General features: G+C 42.6%; 1 protein-coding gene across 1 annotated transcript in view; it reads left to right on the forward strand.

The window, feature by feature from the left end:
- CNTNAP2 (contactin associated protein 2) overlaps positions 1–13,569 on the forward strand; it is a 1,422,049-nt gene extending 1,408,480 nt beyond the window's left edge. Inside the window, exons 25-26 of the mRNA XM_077778041.1 lie at positions 9,484–9,564; positions 12,302–13,569. Of these exons, the coding sequence (XP_077634167.1) occupies positions 9,484–9,564; positions 12,302–12,501 (281 nt within the window). The 3' untranslated portion in view covers positions 12,502–13,569. The remainder of the gene's footprint in view (positions 1–9,483; positions 9,565–12,301) is intronic.
- Positions 13,570–14,049: the final 480 nt, after the last annotated feature.

A 14,049-nucleotide genomic window follows, 5' to 3' on the forward strand; every position in this document is an offset into this window, starting at 1 on the left:
CCCAGAAGGAATTATTTCTGTTCCCTCTCTGGCACCACATGAAATTAAAACACGAAGGCTTAAGAACAGCCAGAGATAGGAACCACCAAAGGTCTCCTGAAGCTCTGCTGCTGGAGATGAGGTATGTATTCAAGCCCCCTGGCAGCCTGTTAGAAATGCAGACTCCCAGGCCCCACCCGAGATGGACTCCATCAGAAGCCACATTTTCACGAGATCCCAAGTGAGATCCCAGGTGCTTGGTAGGCACCCTCGGGCGTGAAAGCTCTGAACCGAAGCACTCGGCACTCGGCCATCAATTTGTTGCCTCCTAAAGGCACATCAGAGTGAAGAACAGGGAAGAAGGAAAAGCTTAGAGAAGCCCCAGTTACACAAGGCACACTCTCCACACCTGACCTCCAGGACCCTGTTTAAGGAGAAAGGTCAACCCTGGAAGGGGACTGGGGGACCCTGCTGCTGCTGAGTGCGGGGCAGAAACCCTGATTTCCCTCAGGAAAGGGGTAAATCGATCAGATCCTCCCAGATCTGGGGCTTCTGCTCTCCTGATGACACCAGCATGGATTTATTTACACTTGTGGCAGAGGAAGGCTCTGATTGCACACATGTCGAGGGAGTCAGCCCGTGAGAGCCATCTCTGATTCACAAGAGCCTGTGACATCATCCGGCAACAGCTCTGACAACAGACTCATCAACGGTTATAACTAACATGAAAGAAGACAGAGTTTGCCCACCTGAGAAATAAGAGGACGCCTCTGTCTACCGTGAAAATGGACGCCATGTGTCTGACCTGTGTTTATTTCATGGAATATCAAGTCTGAACTTGTGTCAGTAACAAGCTATTTCCAACTCAAATAGCTATTATAGGTAACCAGACAAAAGAACGTGATGCCAGCCTGGTCTGGAAATCTCCGTAAATCGTTCTACCCGAAAGGTAATTGAGACAACTCAGAGTTGGCTTTAAAAAAAAAAAGAAAAGAAAGAGGGGCGCCTGGGTGGCTCAGTCGGTTGAGCATCCGACTTTGGCTCAGGTTATGATCTCACAGTTCATGGGTTCGAGCCCCACATCGGGCTCTGTGCTGACAGCTCAGAGCCTGAATCCTGTTTCAGATTCTGTCTCCCTCTCTCTCTGACCCTCCCCTGCTCACACTGTCTCTCTCTCTCTCTCTCTCAGAAATAAATAAAACATTAAAAAAATTTTTTTAAAGAAAGAAATGGAAGGAGGGAATCTAATATAATCAATTGCCTGTTCAGTTCTTTTGTGTAAAGTTGGCATTAAAACAGTCAGGGGTGCCTGGGTGGCTCAGTCAGTTCAGCTTCAGCTCAGGTCATGATCTCATGATTCATGAGTTCAAGCCCCTTACTGGGCTGTGTGCTGACAGCTCAGAGCCTGGGGCTTACTTCAAATTTTGTGTCTTTCTCTCTCTCTGCTCCTCTCTCTCTCTCTTTCAAAAATAAATTTTTTTAAAATTTTTTTCATTTTTTAAACAGACGTAGCAGACAATGACCAGTTCCTATATTCTGTTCGTTTGTACCTAATTAACCTTATTCTCACCAGATCTCTAACACCGAAGCAAGCAGCTGCCACTTGCTTTCTAACTTAAGAAGCTAGAAATGTTGGAAGGCATCTGGGTGGCTCAGTCGGTTAAGTGTCTGACTTTGGCTCAGATCTTGATCTCATAGTTTCGTGGGTTCGAGCCCCACATCAGGCTCTGCACTGACAGCACAGAGCCTGCTTCAGATCCTCTCTCTCCCTCTCTCTCTGCTCCTCCCCTGCTCACTCTCTCTCAAAATAAATAAATAAACTTTAAAAAAAAAAAAGAAGCTGGAAATGTTGGGGCACCTGGGTGGCTCCGTCGGTTAAGCGCCTGACTTCGACTTCGGCTCAGGTCATGATCTCATGGTTGTGAGTTCGACCTCCTTCTGCTGTCAGTGCAGAGCCTGCTTTGGATCCTCTGTCCCCCTCTCTCTGCCCCTCCCCTGCTCCCGCACACACTCTCTCTCTCGCTCTTGCTCTCTCTCTCTCTCTCTTTCAAAAATAAACATTAAAGAAAAAGAGGCTGCAAATGTAAGGCTTGTGGAATTTCTCAACTCAGAAACTAAAAATCCATAATCTCCTCCCCACTTGAATGTGGGACTCGGGCTGGCTGTCTTTCTGCAAAACCTGACGTGAGGGCATAGGTGCAGATGCGAGAGCGAGGCTTGTGGGGATGCGTGCCACGTTCTGTTCGCCTGGCTCAACACCTGCTGGCCTTGAGCAGTCTCTCCCCCCCTGCAAATGTGATCAGCCATCGCCTCTCTGAAAAGAAAGCAACTTCCCCTATAGCCTCAGCATCCTAGCCGGCCCTCATTTGGTTTCATAGGCTTCTAAAATACCAAGTCGGCAGTGAATGGCTAACACAAATTATTTGAAAAAAAAAATAATAATTTTCTGCCATCGAGCTCAGACTGGAAGAGAGAATGAAGTGAAGTGAAACAAAGACGTTGGAAAGAACAAAGGCACATATACATCATTGGCCCAGCCCCCCTGGAAAATTCATGCGGCAATCTGAATTGAATTATAACTAATAGCAGCAGTTTTGTTCGAGTATCTCAAATTATCACTTCAGATGCCCAAGCTTGAAGTGGTTTCCATGGCGATGTTTTCTCTATGAGATGTCAGCTACTATCTAATTTTTTCTCCCTGATATATGACAACCTGAAGCTTTTAGTGCCTTTCATTCGGGGAGTTTTATGTTAGATAATCTCGATTTACTTTTATATGCACTTAAATGTGTGTTTTATTTGCAATTGGTTTCTGAGCCTAAAGTCTACAATTTTACATATTTTGAAACCTAGTAAATAAGAACCACCACTACCTCATTTATTTTGTGTACCAAAAACAAAACAAAACAAAACAAAAAGCATTATTATTTTGTTTTCTCCCTGCCTACCCAATGGGACAGGCAAGAAACCAGAGGCTAAAGAATTCAAATGTCTCTTTAATAGTCTCTTCTTGCAACTGTGTTTCAAATCATTTATTTGGAATTAAGCACCTGCCTGGAAACTTCTTCTATTTTTGACATTCTCTAAATGTGATAAAAAAAAAAAATTATATTCTAACAGCGATGTTTTAAGGCACAGTTAGCACTGTTTATGATTTCATGATTTTGCTAGTGTTTCCGTGGTGGTAATAAGCTTTCTCTCTGTGCTGTTTGGGGTCCACGAGGAAACCGTATCTGGGACCAAGGGAACTTTGGTCTTCTATTCTCCTAGAATGTTAGTTCAGAGGTTACCATGTTGTTGGGCCCATAGTGTCATCGTATGGAATTATTTTTTTGTCAGAAAAATTGCCTCTTGCGCTCAGGTTTTGAGGCCAGACAAGTCCAGAAGCCTTTATATACCCTTGGCTTCCCTTGGCCAGTCACCAACCACAGGGAAAACAACTGAGCCTTCATTGCCTTAAGCCCATGCAGTTGTGTTGATATTTGATGGAGCCAGTGTAGACCGTGTACGCTGATGGGGAGCTATGTCCCCTAGGCTTGCTCTTACAAAATTTGCTTTCACGTCAGAAACAGTTCAGCCTAGTGTTTTCGCCAGTCATTTCTAGAGCCAATTTCCTGGGTTCAAGCACTGGTTCTACCACTTACTGGTTATGGGACCTCAGACAAGCCTTTAGCCTTCCAAAATGGGATGGATATGCCAACTTGGCAAGGTTCACATGAGGAGGAAATGAGTTAATACAAGGAAAGGACTTAAAACCATGCCTGACTTGGAGCGCCTGGGTGGCTCAGTTGGTTAAGCATCCAACTTTGGCTCAGGTCATGATCTTGCCATTCAGAGTTCAGGCCCCATGTCAGGCTCTGTGCTGACACCTCAGAGCCTGGAGCCTGTTTCAGATTCTGTCTCTTTCTCTCTCTCTCTCAAAAATAAATAAACATTTAAAAAAAAAATTTTTTTTTAAATAGTGCCTGACTTGTAGGAAGAGCCATTATTATTATTCTCTAATTACCTTGTTCCTGAAATTTTGAATTTCACGTAAATTTACATTTTGTACTCCTCCGTGGAAGGATAACACTTCTGGGTTCATTCCACCAGCCACTTGCTCTCCTGGACCCTAATGAGTTTTATATGTGAAAAAAGTGTCATCCAAACAATGACTAACCTTATAATCCTAGAATTTAGGGTTTTACTATTCATCACGTACAAACAACCTACATGGTCACCGGGGCCCTCGTTGCGTGATGCCCCTTACCTCCCGGCAGGCAGGGTTGAGAACTTGACCCTGACCCTCAGGAGCCCCGGTCGTCTCAGCTGCCAGGGAACGGCACCACACGTGCCTGGACAGCACACAACATGAGGGGTGCTGGTGAGACTGTCATTTGCTTTCCTGATAAATCCTTCAAAGAATGCAGCCAAGGGAAGGGCAAAACATTCATGCCTTCTGTTCTTTTGGGGCGAGGAAAGTGCATTTTTACTCACCCAGCTCTAAGATCTGATCACTCTACAGTATGTGTATCATTATGGGGAACACCACCCCCCCAGGCCCACTTTTACCAAGTTTGTTTATTGTTTCCTTCTTCATTTTCAATCTGAAGGTGGAGGAGGAGGAGGAGGAGGGAAAGTGCACCAGTACTGAGCTCTCAGGTGGCTTCTCACATGGCAATGACAGTGGAAGGGAACAGGGTCCATGTGTTGAGTGCAACTCTGACCCATATCTGAGTATGTTTGGAGCCTATGATATATTTGCCCCCTTGGCAAGAAGGGAGCTAGTGTACTGAAGCCTGAAGCCTCAGCTGGGCAATTTAACAACCAGGGGGGTGGGTGAAGAATCTCTCATCGTCGATTCTTCCAGAAACATGGTGTGCCTGCACTGCGCTGGGTGGAGAAACAGAGGAGCGCTGATCTCTAGGTGTGCAGAGGAAACGTGGTCTGTGACCGGCCACTGTCGTGGGGATGGCCAGACAGACGAGGACATGCACAAGGGAAATAAGTGGAAATACACACGCTTCTGTGAGACGCTAAATCCAAGCTCACCTAGCGCCATGCTTTTGTGGTTACCGTCATGTTCTACCATTTAGAGATCCAGTTGAAAAGTATATTGGATATAGTCTTTGCCTATTTGATGCAAGTCTGGTCTTGAGACTGTTAATATCTAGAGTCTAGTGGGTTGGTTTTTTTTGTTTGTTTGTTTGTTTTATTTAAGTTCGCTCCACACACATCAGGCTCAAAGTCATGACCCTGAGATCAAGAGTTGCATGCTCTACCAACTGCGCCAGCCAGCCTGTTTGGACATATTCATGCCATTTCCCAAAATATAGATTCCTTAATAGTGCAGCATCCCTAAAATTGCTCCATTCTCCTAGCAAACGGGGGATGAGACAGAACAGAATGTGTCATGGATGAGCTTTGTCCTATGGTCTCATTCATGTCTCTTGGTTTCCATGTATTCATACGTGCATTTCCCAGAGGATGTTGGTACCCCAGGGGGAAAGGACAGTTACAATGAAATAATATCAAATATATCTATCAAAATAGCAATTTCTCTGCTTGCCAGGATAAAATGGATATGCCTCCAGGGAGTAAGGACTCATGTGCATCAGGTCAACCAGACTTAAGTTATAAATGAAACCGTGAAGGAGCGCCTGGGTGGCTCAGTCGGTTAGCCAGCCAACTTCGGGTCAGGTCATGATCTCACAGTCTGTGAGTTCCAGGCTCTGTGCTGACAGCTCAGAGCCTGGAGCCTGCTTCAGATTCTGTGTCTCCCTCTCTCTCTGCCTCTCCCCATCTCATGCTCTGTCTCTCTCAAAAATAAAATAAAACATTAAAAAAATTTTTTAAATAAATGAAGCCATGAAAATAGGGATGCTTGTGCAAGAACAGAACCCTGCCCTTGAATTTTGTGAGGACTTCTGTTGTACCTTAGGGTTTTCCACTAGTTGATTTCTGATAATAACCAAAGACTCGTGGACACAGGAACTATCAGTAGCTTTTCTGAATTTAATGTGTTCATCTCCTTTGTTGGGAAGAATAAGCATGCTTCCTGGCTTCAAAGGTTGAGTTGCCTTTAGGCAGCTGACTTCCAAAATTATACCCGCATGGGAGACTGTGTCAAAGAGAACTGGAAATATTTACATGCCTCTTATTGGACTGATTTTCTTTATTTTATTACTTTTTTTTTTTTTTTTGAGAGAGAGAGAGACAAACAGACAGGGGAGGGGCAAAGAGGGAGGGAGACACAGAATCCAAAGCAGGCTCCAGGCTCTGAGCTGTCAGCACAGAGCCTGATGTGGGGCTTGAACCCATGAACCTTGAGATCATGACCTGAGCCAAAGTCGGACGCTTAACCAACTAAGCCACCCAGGCGCCCCCATACTTAATATATTTTGAAGGTTCATGTTATTTAAAATTGATGAGATTTTTGAGTTTCTGAAACGGAGAAGAGAAATAGGAGCCACTCATAAGATCCCAAATGTCCAGTGGACATCTCCATCTGCATGTCCCATAGCTCAGTACCTTCAAGACAAAACAGATTGCTCTCCTCATCCCCTGTAAAGGCTCCTCTTCCCATAGGCCCTGCCCAAGCCAAACTGTCTGGATGCTGGAACTTCCTCACCTGACTGCCTCTTCAGCCCTCAAAAGGCAGGATGGGGAGGATGGATGACTTAGGAATTAACCCTATCTGGTTTCCAATTACATCTGGGCCACTAGACAAGCTTGATGACTTTCTTGAAGGACACAGACTAGTGTTCAGAGAAGGGTAATTACGTGGTCAGGAGGCCTGGAAATGATGTCAAACATGAGTAGTGAAAGTGTAAACTTTCATTCTCAAAAAGAAACTCTCAGTCTCTGAGTCTTGGAAAGGTGGTTTATGTCAGGGAATAACCAAATCTTACCAGGACCTACGAGGGTATGAGTTATAACATGGCAACCACGAAGCACTTTTAGACAATTTACTATAACTAGACAGGGTCAGAACTAAAACCACATCCATGCTTTAGATTAGTGTTTTGACTATGGAAACCAAACTCTTCAATGAGGCATAGAAATTTCTCGTTAGCAATAGTTTTCATATTCATTATTGTTCACTGTGGATCCCTAGCACTTAGAATGGTACCTAACATATAGTCAGTGTTCTGGCAAGATTTGTTCAAAGACTGAATAAATTCATTTGTCACGTCTACGAATAATACTTCCCTGAAGAGAAAACTCAGGTTTAAAGGAGAAACCATGGTTTCCAAAAATATTATTTGGAAACCATTGTTTTTCACATGGGATAATTTTATGATTACTCTTAACATTAGGTGATGAGCCTGTAAATGCAAGATCATTGCATCCTTGTGCCGACACTTGGAATTTTGAATGTCAGTCCATGCTGTCCATGCAAGAAAGTCCTACAGGGCATGGGGAAAGCCACTGACTGCAGTGTACTTCACATTGGCTCTGTCTCCCTAGACTCAGGATTGGACCAGTTAAAACAAGCACACAGTAACAAAAGGTCTCTGCCGCATCCACCAGATAAGGAATTGAGGGAATAGGAAAAGTCCCAAGGACTCCCCTTGTATCTTTCTTAGTGTCTGTATTTTAATCAAATCAACAGGCTTGAGTAGCACTGATCGCCAAGTTGATTTGGAATATGATCGATCCAGGAATGAATAATTTTTCTGGTCTTAAGAATATCAAGCCAAAGAGAGAAAAGGTTAAGTAGCATTTGCTGGTAGGATCTGGAATCTCTCCTTCTGGTGGCCCTCTTCCTGGGGAAAAGGAGAGGAAAGCTCTACCTACTTTGCATCATTTTCCTGGGGGTCCTGAGGAGCAGAGAGCTGGAGGATAAGCCTCAGGAAACCTGCATCCTCAGCAAGACCTTCCTTGAACGATAACACAGCCCTCTTTCCTCCATGTGCACACATTTACTTACGTAAAATAACTACTTCAAACATTTTTTTAAACACTTTTTAATGTTTTATTTATTTCTGAGAGAGACAGAGTGAGCAGGGGAGGGTCAGAGAGAGAAGGAGACACAGAATCCGAAACAGTCCCCAGGCTCCGAGCTAGCTGTCCGCACAGAGCCCGATGCAGGGCTCGAACTCACGAACCGTGGGATCATGACCTGAGCTGAAGTCGGACGCTTAACCAACTGAGCCACCCAGGCGCCCCTTCAAACATTTTTTAAATACCTAATTGATGCGGTCCAGTAACTAAGGCTCTGACTAGACTAAGGTGATCTGCTGAAGGAGAAACTGTTTCCTTTGGAATATTTACCTTAAACCTGGACGTCTAAAACAGAGGTCCAATGAATATGAAATCGTTTATGAGGTTAAATTAGCTCGTATGGATGGTAACAGATACTCTGCCAACCTCTAGAAAGACATCTATTTGCCTTTTATGTACTTGAAATTCATACCTAACTTTAATACAACTGATCCTGATTTTTTCATAATAGGGAAAGAAATGGAAACTTTATTAGGCAGCTTATATTATTCTCAACTCTTATGAAATTTGACCCCCATACACATTCCTGATGTGTCCTGTGTTTTATTAGAGTCTTGTAAAACGTTAATTTAAAGAAATGATTTTTAAGAAGATGTGGTTTATCTATACCATGGAATACTACATGGCAATGAGAAAGAATGAAATCTGGCCATGTGTAGCAACATGGATGGACCTTGAGGGTGTTATGCTGAGCGAAATAAGTCAGGCAGAGAAGGACAGATACCATGTTTGCACGTATAGGAGGATTAGGAGGAACTTAATGGAGGATCGTGGGGGAGAAGGGGGGAAATAGTGGGGGAGAGGGAGGGAGGGAAACCATGAGAGACTCTTGAATGCTGAGAACAAACTGAGGACTGATGGGTGTGTAGGGGGGGTGATGGGCATGGAGGAGGGCACTTGTGGAGATGAGCACTGAGTGTTGTATGGAAACCAACTTGACAATAAATTATTTTAACATTTATTTATTTTTGAGAGACAGAGAGTGTGAGCAGGGCAGAGGCAGAGAGAAAGGGAGACACAGAATCCGAAGCAGGCTCTGAGCTGTCAGCACAGAACCCGATGTGGGGCCCAAACTCACAAACCGCAAGATCATGACCTGAGCCAAAGTCCACTGAGCCACCCAGGCGCCCTGAAATGATTCCCTTTTAAACTAATGCTGTAAGGTCTAAAAGGCTCTACAAACATAGCCAATGTAATAGGTAAAAGCAGATGGGAGGCAGATTTCAGCCAAACATGAGAACAAGGGTTCTAATCCATATGCTTGCCTGTTGGTGGAAGTGGAGTGGGCCAGCCCAGATAATTCTACATCCTCTAATACTCCTCCAAAGGACTGATCCTGCTTGTCTGGATGTCACCCAAGAGAAAAGCCAAGACGTGGGTGAAGGCACTGTGATTTGGGAAACAGAGCTCTCCTGGGAAAACAGAAGAGTTACATGAAAAAAAAATCGACGTCAGATTATTTGGGGTTAATAGTATCCTTGACTCTTACACTTGACTTTTCCATTTTTTCCTCTGTAGCCAGTGCTGATTTCCCGTATAATCCAGGACAAGGCCAAGCTATAAGAAATGGAGTCAACAGAAACTCGGCTATCATTGGAGGTGGGTGATGCATAGAACAGGCTACGCACCTGTGGAAAGTAATGATTGTCCATAAATGTGTCGTCTTAAAAACAAAACAAAACCATCATCTAGATTTTTACCTGATTCGTTATTTAAATATGACTGAAGACTGTGACATATGGATGTGGAGACACGGTTGTAAATGTAATCTGGCTACTTTGAAGAAAACATTTTTTTTTAATGTTTGTTTATTTTTGAGACAGAGAGGGATCGTGAGTGGGGGAGGGGCAGAGAGAGAGGGAGACACAGAATCCGAAGCAGCTCCAGGCTCCGAGCTGTCAGCACAGAGCCCGACGCGGGGCCCAAACTCACGAACCGTGAGATCATGACCTGAGCCAAAGTTGGATGCTTAACCGACTGAGCCACTTAGGCGCCCCGTGACCTGGCTACTTTTTAATGCCGACCTGTAAGAATGGGATGGTCGTGCCAAGCCAGCCCAAGCCCAGACAAGCTGACAGGCCACCGTGTAGGAGCCTGGATGTCCTCCCTGCTCTCTTCTCCCATTCTCACTCCCCCGCATCCCAAATGGTCCAGGATCGCTTACTGCAAAAACAGGAAGGACTCAGCCAGTCGGGTTGCAGTTCTCTTAATAAAGATCATCAGAAAATTAATAAGCCAGGGCATCTAAAATATTCCGGTGTCTTTTCTCCCCACGGACAGCCACAGAATAATTGAAGTCTCCTAGCACAGTCCCTCTTATTTGGGTTGGTATCTTTACCCCCGTTACCATCTTCTCTGCCTGTGCCTCCCGTCTTATTGCATCAAGGTGTTCCCTGCATGTCTGAGGATAGCTAATACTATAAACATATCAAGGATCTTAAACTCAGCCAGTCACCTTGGCTTAGCCAGTAGGTCTCTTTTCTACATGGAAAAAATAGAAATATGTGACTGTGGGGCTCCTGGGTGGCTCAGTCGGTTATGCATCCAACTTCAGCTCAGGTCATGATCTCACGTTTTCTGAGTTCGAGCCGCACGTTGGGCTCTGTGCTGACAGCTCAGAGCCTGGAGCCTGCTTCGGATTCTGTGTCTCCCTCTCTCTCTGCCCCTCCCCTGCTCATGCTCTGTCTCTGTCTTTCTGTCTCTCTCAAAAATAAATATTTAAAAAATAAAACTCTTTCCCCATCTTTTAACTGGATTATTTGACTTCTTCTTTTGAGTTACAGCAGATTTTTTTATTTCCTAGATAGTTCAAGTCCTTTGTCAGACATATATATTGTGAATATATTCTCTAGTCTGTGACATGCCTTTTCATTCTCTTAGTGGTATTTTTTTTTTTAAAGCAAGAGATTTAAATTTTGGTGAAGTCTGATTTTTAAAACTTTTTATGCTTTGTGATTTTTTTTTAATTCTATCTTAATAATATGCCTATTCAATATTGTGAAGATTTCTTCCTGTATTTTCTTCTAGAACTTTTATAGCTTTAGTTTCTGTTACTAAGTCTGTAATCACTTTAACATTGGTACATAGCCTGAGATAAAGGTCAAAACTATTATTTTCCAAACAAATATCTAGTTATTCCAAAACTACTTGTTGAAAAGTCTATACTTTTTCCAAATTTAATCTTCTTGGCACTTTGGTCAAAAATCGATAGACCATATATGTGTATGTCTGTTTTCTGGACTGTATTGTGTTTTGTTGATGTATATATCTTTCTTTACCCAATACTATGATTGCTTTATTGCTTTACCTTTATATTAAGTCTTGAGATAGCAGCATGCATTCTCCAGCTATTTCTTTTTTGTTTTTTGAAATTATGTTGGCTATTCTGGATCCTTTACTTTATTGCCATATAAACTTTAGAATCAACTTATAAATCTCTACCAAGGAAAAAGTTTGCTGAGATATTCGTTGGGATTGCATTAGATCTATAAATGGACATAGAAACAATACTGAGTGTTCAGCTCTTAAACATGGTCTATTCATCCATTTATCTATATCTTTAATTTCTCTCAGTAAGGTTTTATGGCTTTGAGGGAACACAGCCTTGAACAACTGTGTTCAATTTGTTTTATTATAAATGGTATTATTTTATTACTTTTCTAAGTTTTTATTACTTTAAATATTCTTCCACGTGTTTCCTTGCTAACATATAAAAATACAATTGATTTTTGTGACCTTGCTAAATCTACTGTTAGTTCTAGACACTTCACATATATATTGGATTTTCTACATAAATGATCATGTCACCTGAGAATACAAAAAATTTTTACTTCTTCACAATCTGTACACTTTTTATTTCTTTTTTGTTCATTTTATTACACTGGCAAGGACTTCTGGTACATTGAGAGACTAGACTTGCTTCCATTGTTCCATATTTTAGAGAGAATGTGTTTACTCTTTTCGTATTGAGTAGGATATTAGCTGTAGGTTTCTCATAGATGCTTTTTGTCAGGTTGAGAAAGTTTCCGTGCTCTCTTCGGCAGCACATATATTAAAATATCAGGTTGAGAAAGGTTCCTTCTACCGGAACTTTCAGAGAGGCTTCATAATGAATGGAGGTTGAAATTTGTCATATGCTTTTTCTCCTATATTTCTTTAATGTGGTAAATTACATTGCTTTGTTTTTTAATGTTCAACCAGACTGCTGTTTTGGAATTTGGTGTTCTGTGCGGGGGAGGGTGGTGTTAGAGAGAACCATGGCAACGCAGGGAAAGTAGAGCTGCAGGGATGTATATGAGGTCTGTTTAACCTCCAGGGCTTCTCCTGTCTCCACCAGGTGTCATCGCTGTGGTGATTTTCACCATTCTCTGTACCTTGGTCTTCCTCATTCGGTACATGTTCCGCCACAAGGGCACCTACCACACCAATGAAGCAAAGGGAGCAGAGTCAGCAGAGAGTGCGGATGCTGCCATCATGAACAACGACCCCAATTTCACAGAGACCATTGATGAAAGCAAAAAGGAATGGCTCATCTGAGGGGTGGCTATTTGGCTGTGGGAGAGGGAGGGGCTAGCTATTAGGGAGGAGGGAATGGGACAAAAGCGCACCCTACTTTATACTCTTGAGCACATCCTTAAAATATCAGCACAAGTCGGGGGAGGCAAGCAACAGAAAATTCTGGAGACTGATCGCCACAAAAAAAGTACTTTTTAATATTTCTTTATAGCTGAGTTTCCCCTTCTGTATCAAATCAAAATAATACAAAAAATGCTTTTAGAGTTTAAGAAATGGTTGAAATTTGTAGGTAATACCGTCTTATTTTGTGTGTGTTTAGAGGTGTTCTAAAAACCCATGGTAACAGGGCAAGTTTTCTACATTTTTAAGAGCCCTTAGAATGTGGATATTTTTTTTCTTGAGAAAAGCTGATGCACATGGCCTCCAGCATTCTCTTCCTTTTGCATATAGTCGATTTTTAATGGGCTATCGTAGTAGCTAGTTCGTGTTCATATAATATTTCTTTTGGTGTCCTGTAAATTGGAAAAGGAAAGGAAAGGGCCAAGAAGACCTATTGTTTGCCAGTTTTCAAAGAGACCTCAATCTATGCCAATTCTTTGAGTGTTCCCGTCTGAAGCATTGAAGGAAGTGTAACAACACAACTGACACAGCAGAGAGGAGCATTAAGAAGCAGGGGAAGTAGTTTCATATATTGGGATTGTTAGTTTTATTTTTCATCAAATTCTACAAGCTAATACTGTTCCATGTGCGTAGTCTTAGACCTCTTCACGATCTGTGACTGTCAGCTACAATGTGGTGGTGACCAGCTGTTGCAAAAGATTTTACCTACATCGTGTTAGGTTACCTTGTATGTGTGGGGGGAGGGGAGACACTTCGATGGGGAATTAGAGCCAGATGCTATGATTTGTTTGCTCTGTTCCTTTTAGAGTTGTAGCAAGAGTATGGACACTTTCTAGTGAATGCGCAAATTAGGTTGCTCTTCTTATTTTGCTTTAAATCTCTAGTTTTTAAGCCCTTGTGACAAAATCCTAGCAGACCATGTCCTCCCAATGGACAGGCCACAATAAAGCCAAGTTATGATTGCTAGTATTATTGCTTTACTCCAGAATCATATGGAAAACACTGCCGTATTTTCCATCATCTAATCCGTGTATCGTTCCATCCTAAACAGACACACTGCCACAATTCGGGGACCTCTTTGGCAGATACACTTGAACCTCAGGTTCATGACCAACCTGATAACTGTTGCTTCTCAGAGAATGGACACATCTAGTCAGTCGCACCTCAGTCTAATTGGGAATCTTGACCAACTAATTCAAACAAAGAGATCATTGATTTTACTTAAAAACGGTAGACTTTGTGTATAAACAGATGGGACAAAGCTCCTATTGCAGCATCCAAAAAATAATTTCATTTATCTCTTTTTGTAAATTACACAAGTTGTTTCCAGAATGACTACCATTTTTGATCATTATAGTTCAGACTCTGAATAAGTACTATAAAAATTTTTTTTCAGACTCCCAACATGTTGAGGAATTAAGTAGGATCCTTTTTTCCTTCTCCTCCTAG

The sequence above is a fragment of the Crocuta crocuta genome, unplaced genomic scaffold, assembly GCF_008692635.1.
Source record: "Crocuta crocuta isolate KB4526 unplaced genomic scaffold, BGI_CrCroc_1.0 scaffold128, whole genome shotgun sequence".
NCBI classification, from domain to species: Eukaryota; Metazoa; Chordata; class Mammalia; order Carnivora; family Hyaenidae; genus Crocuta; species Crocuta crocuta.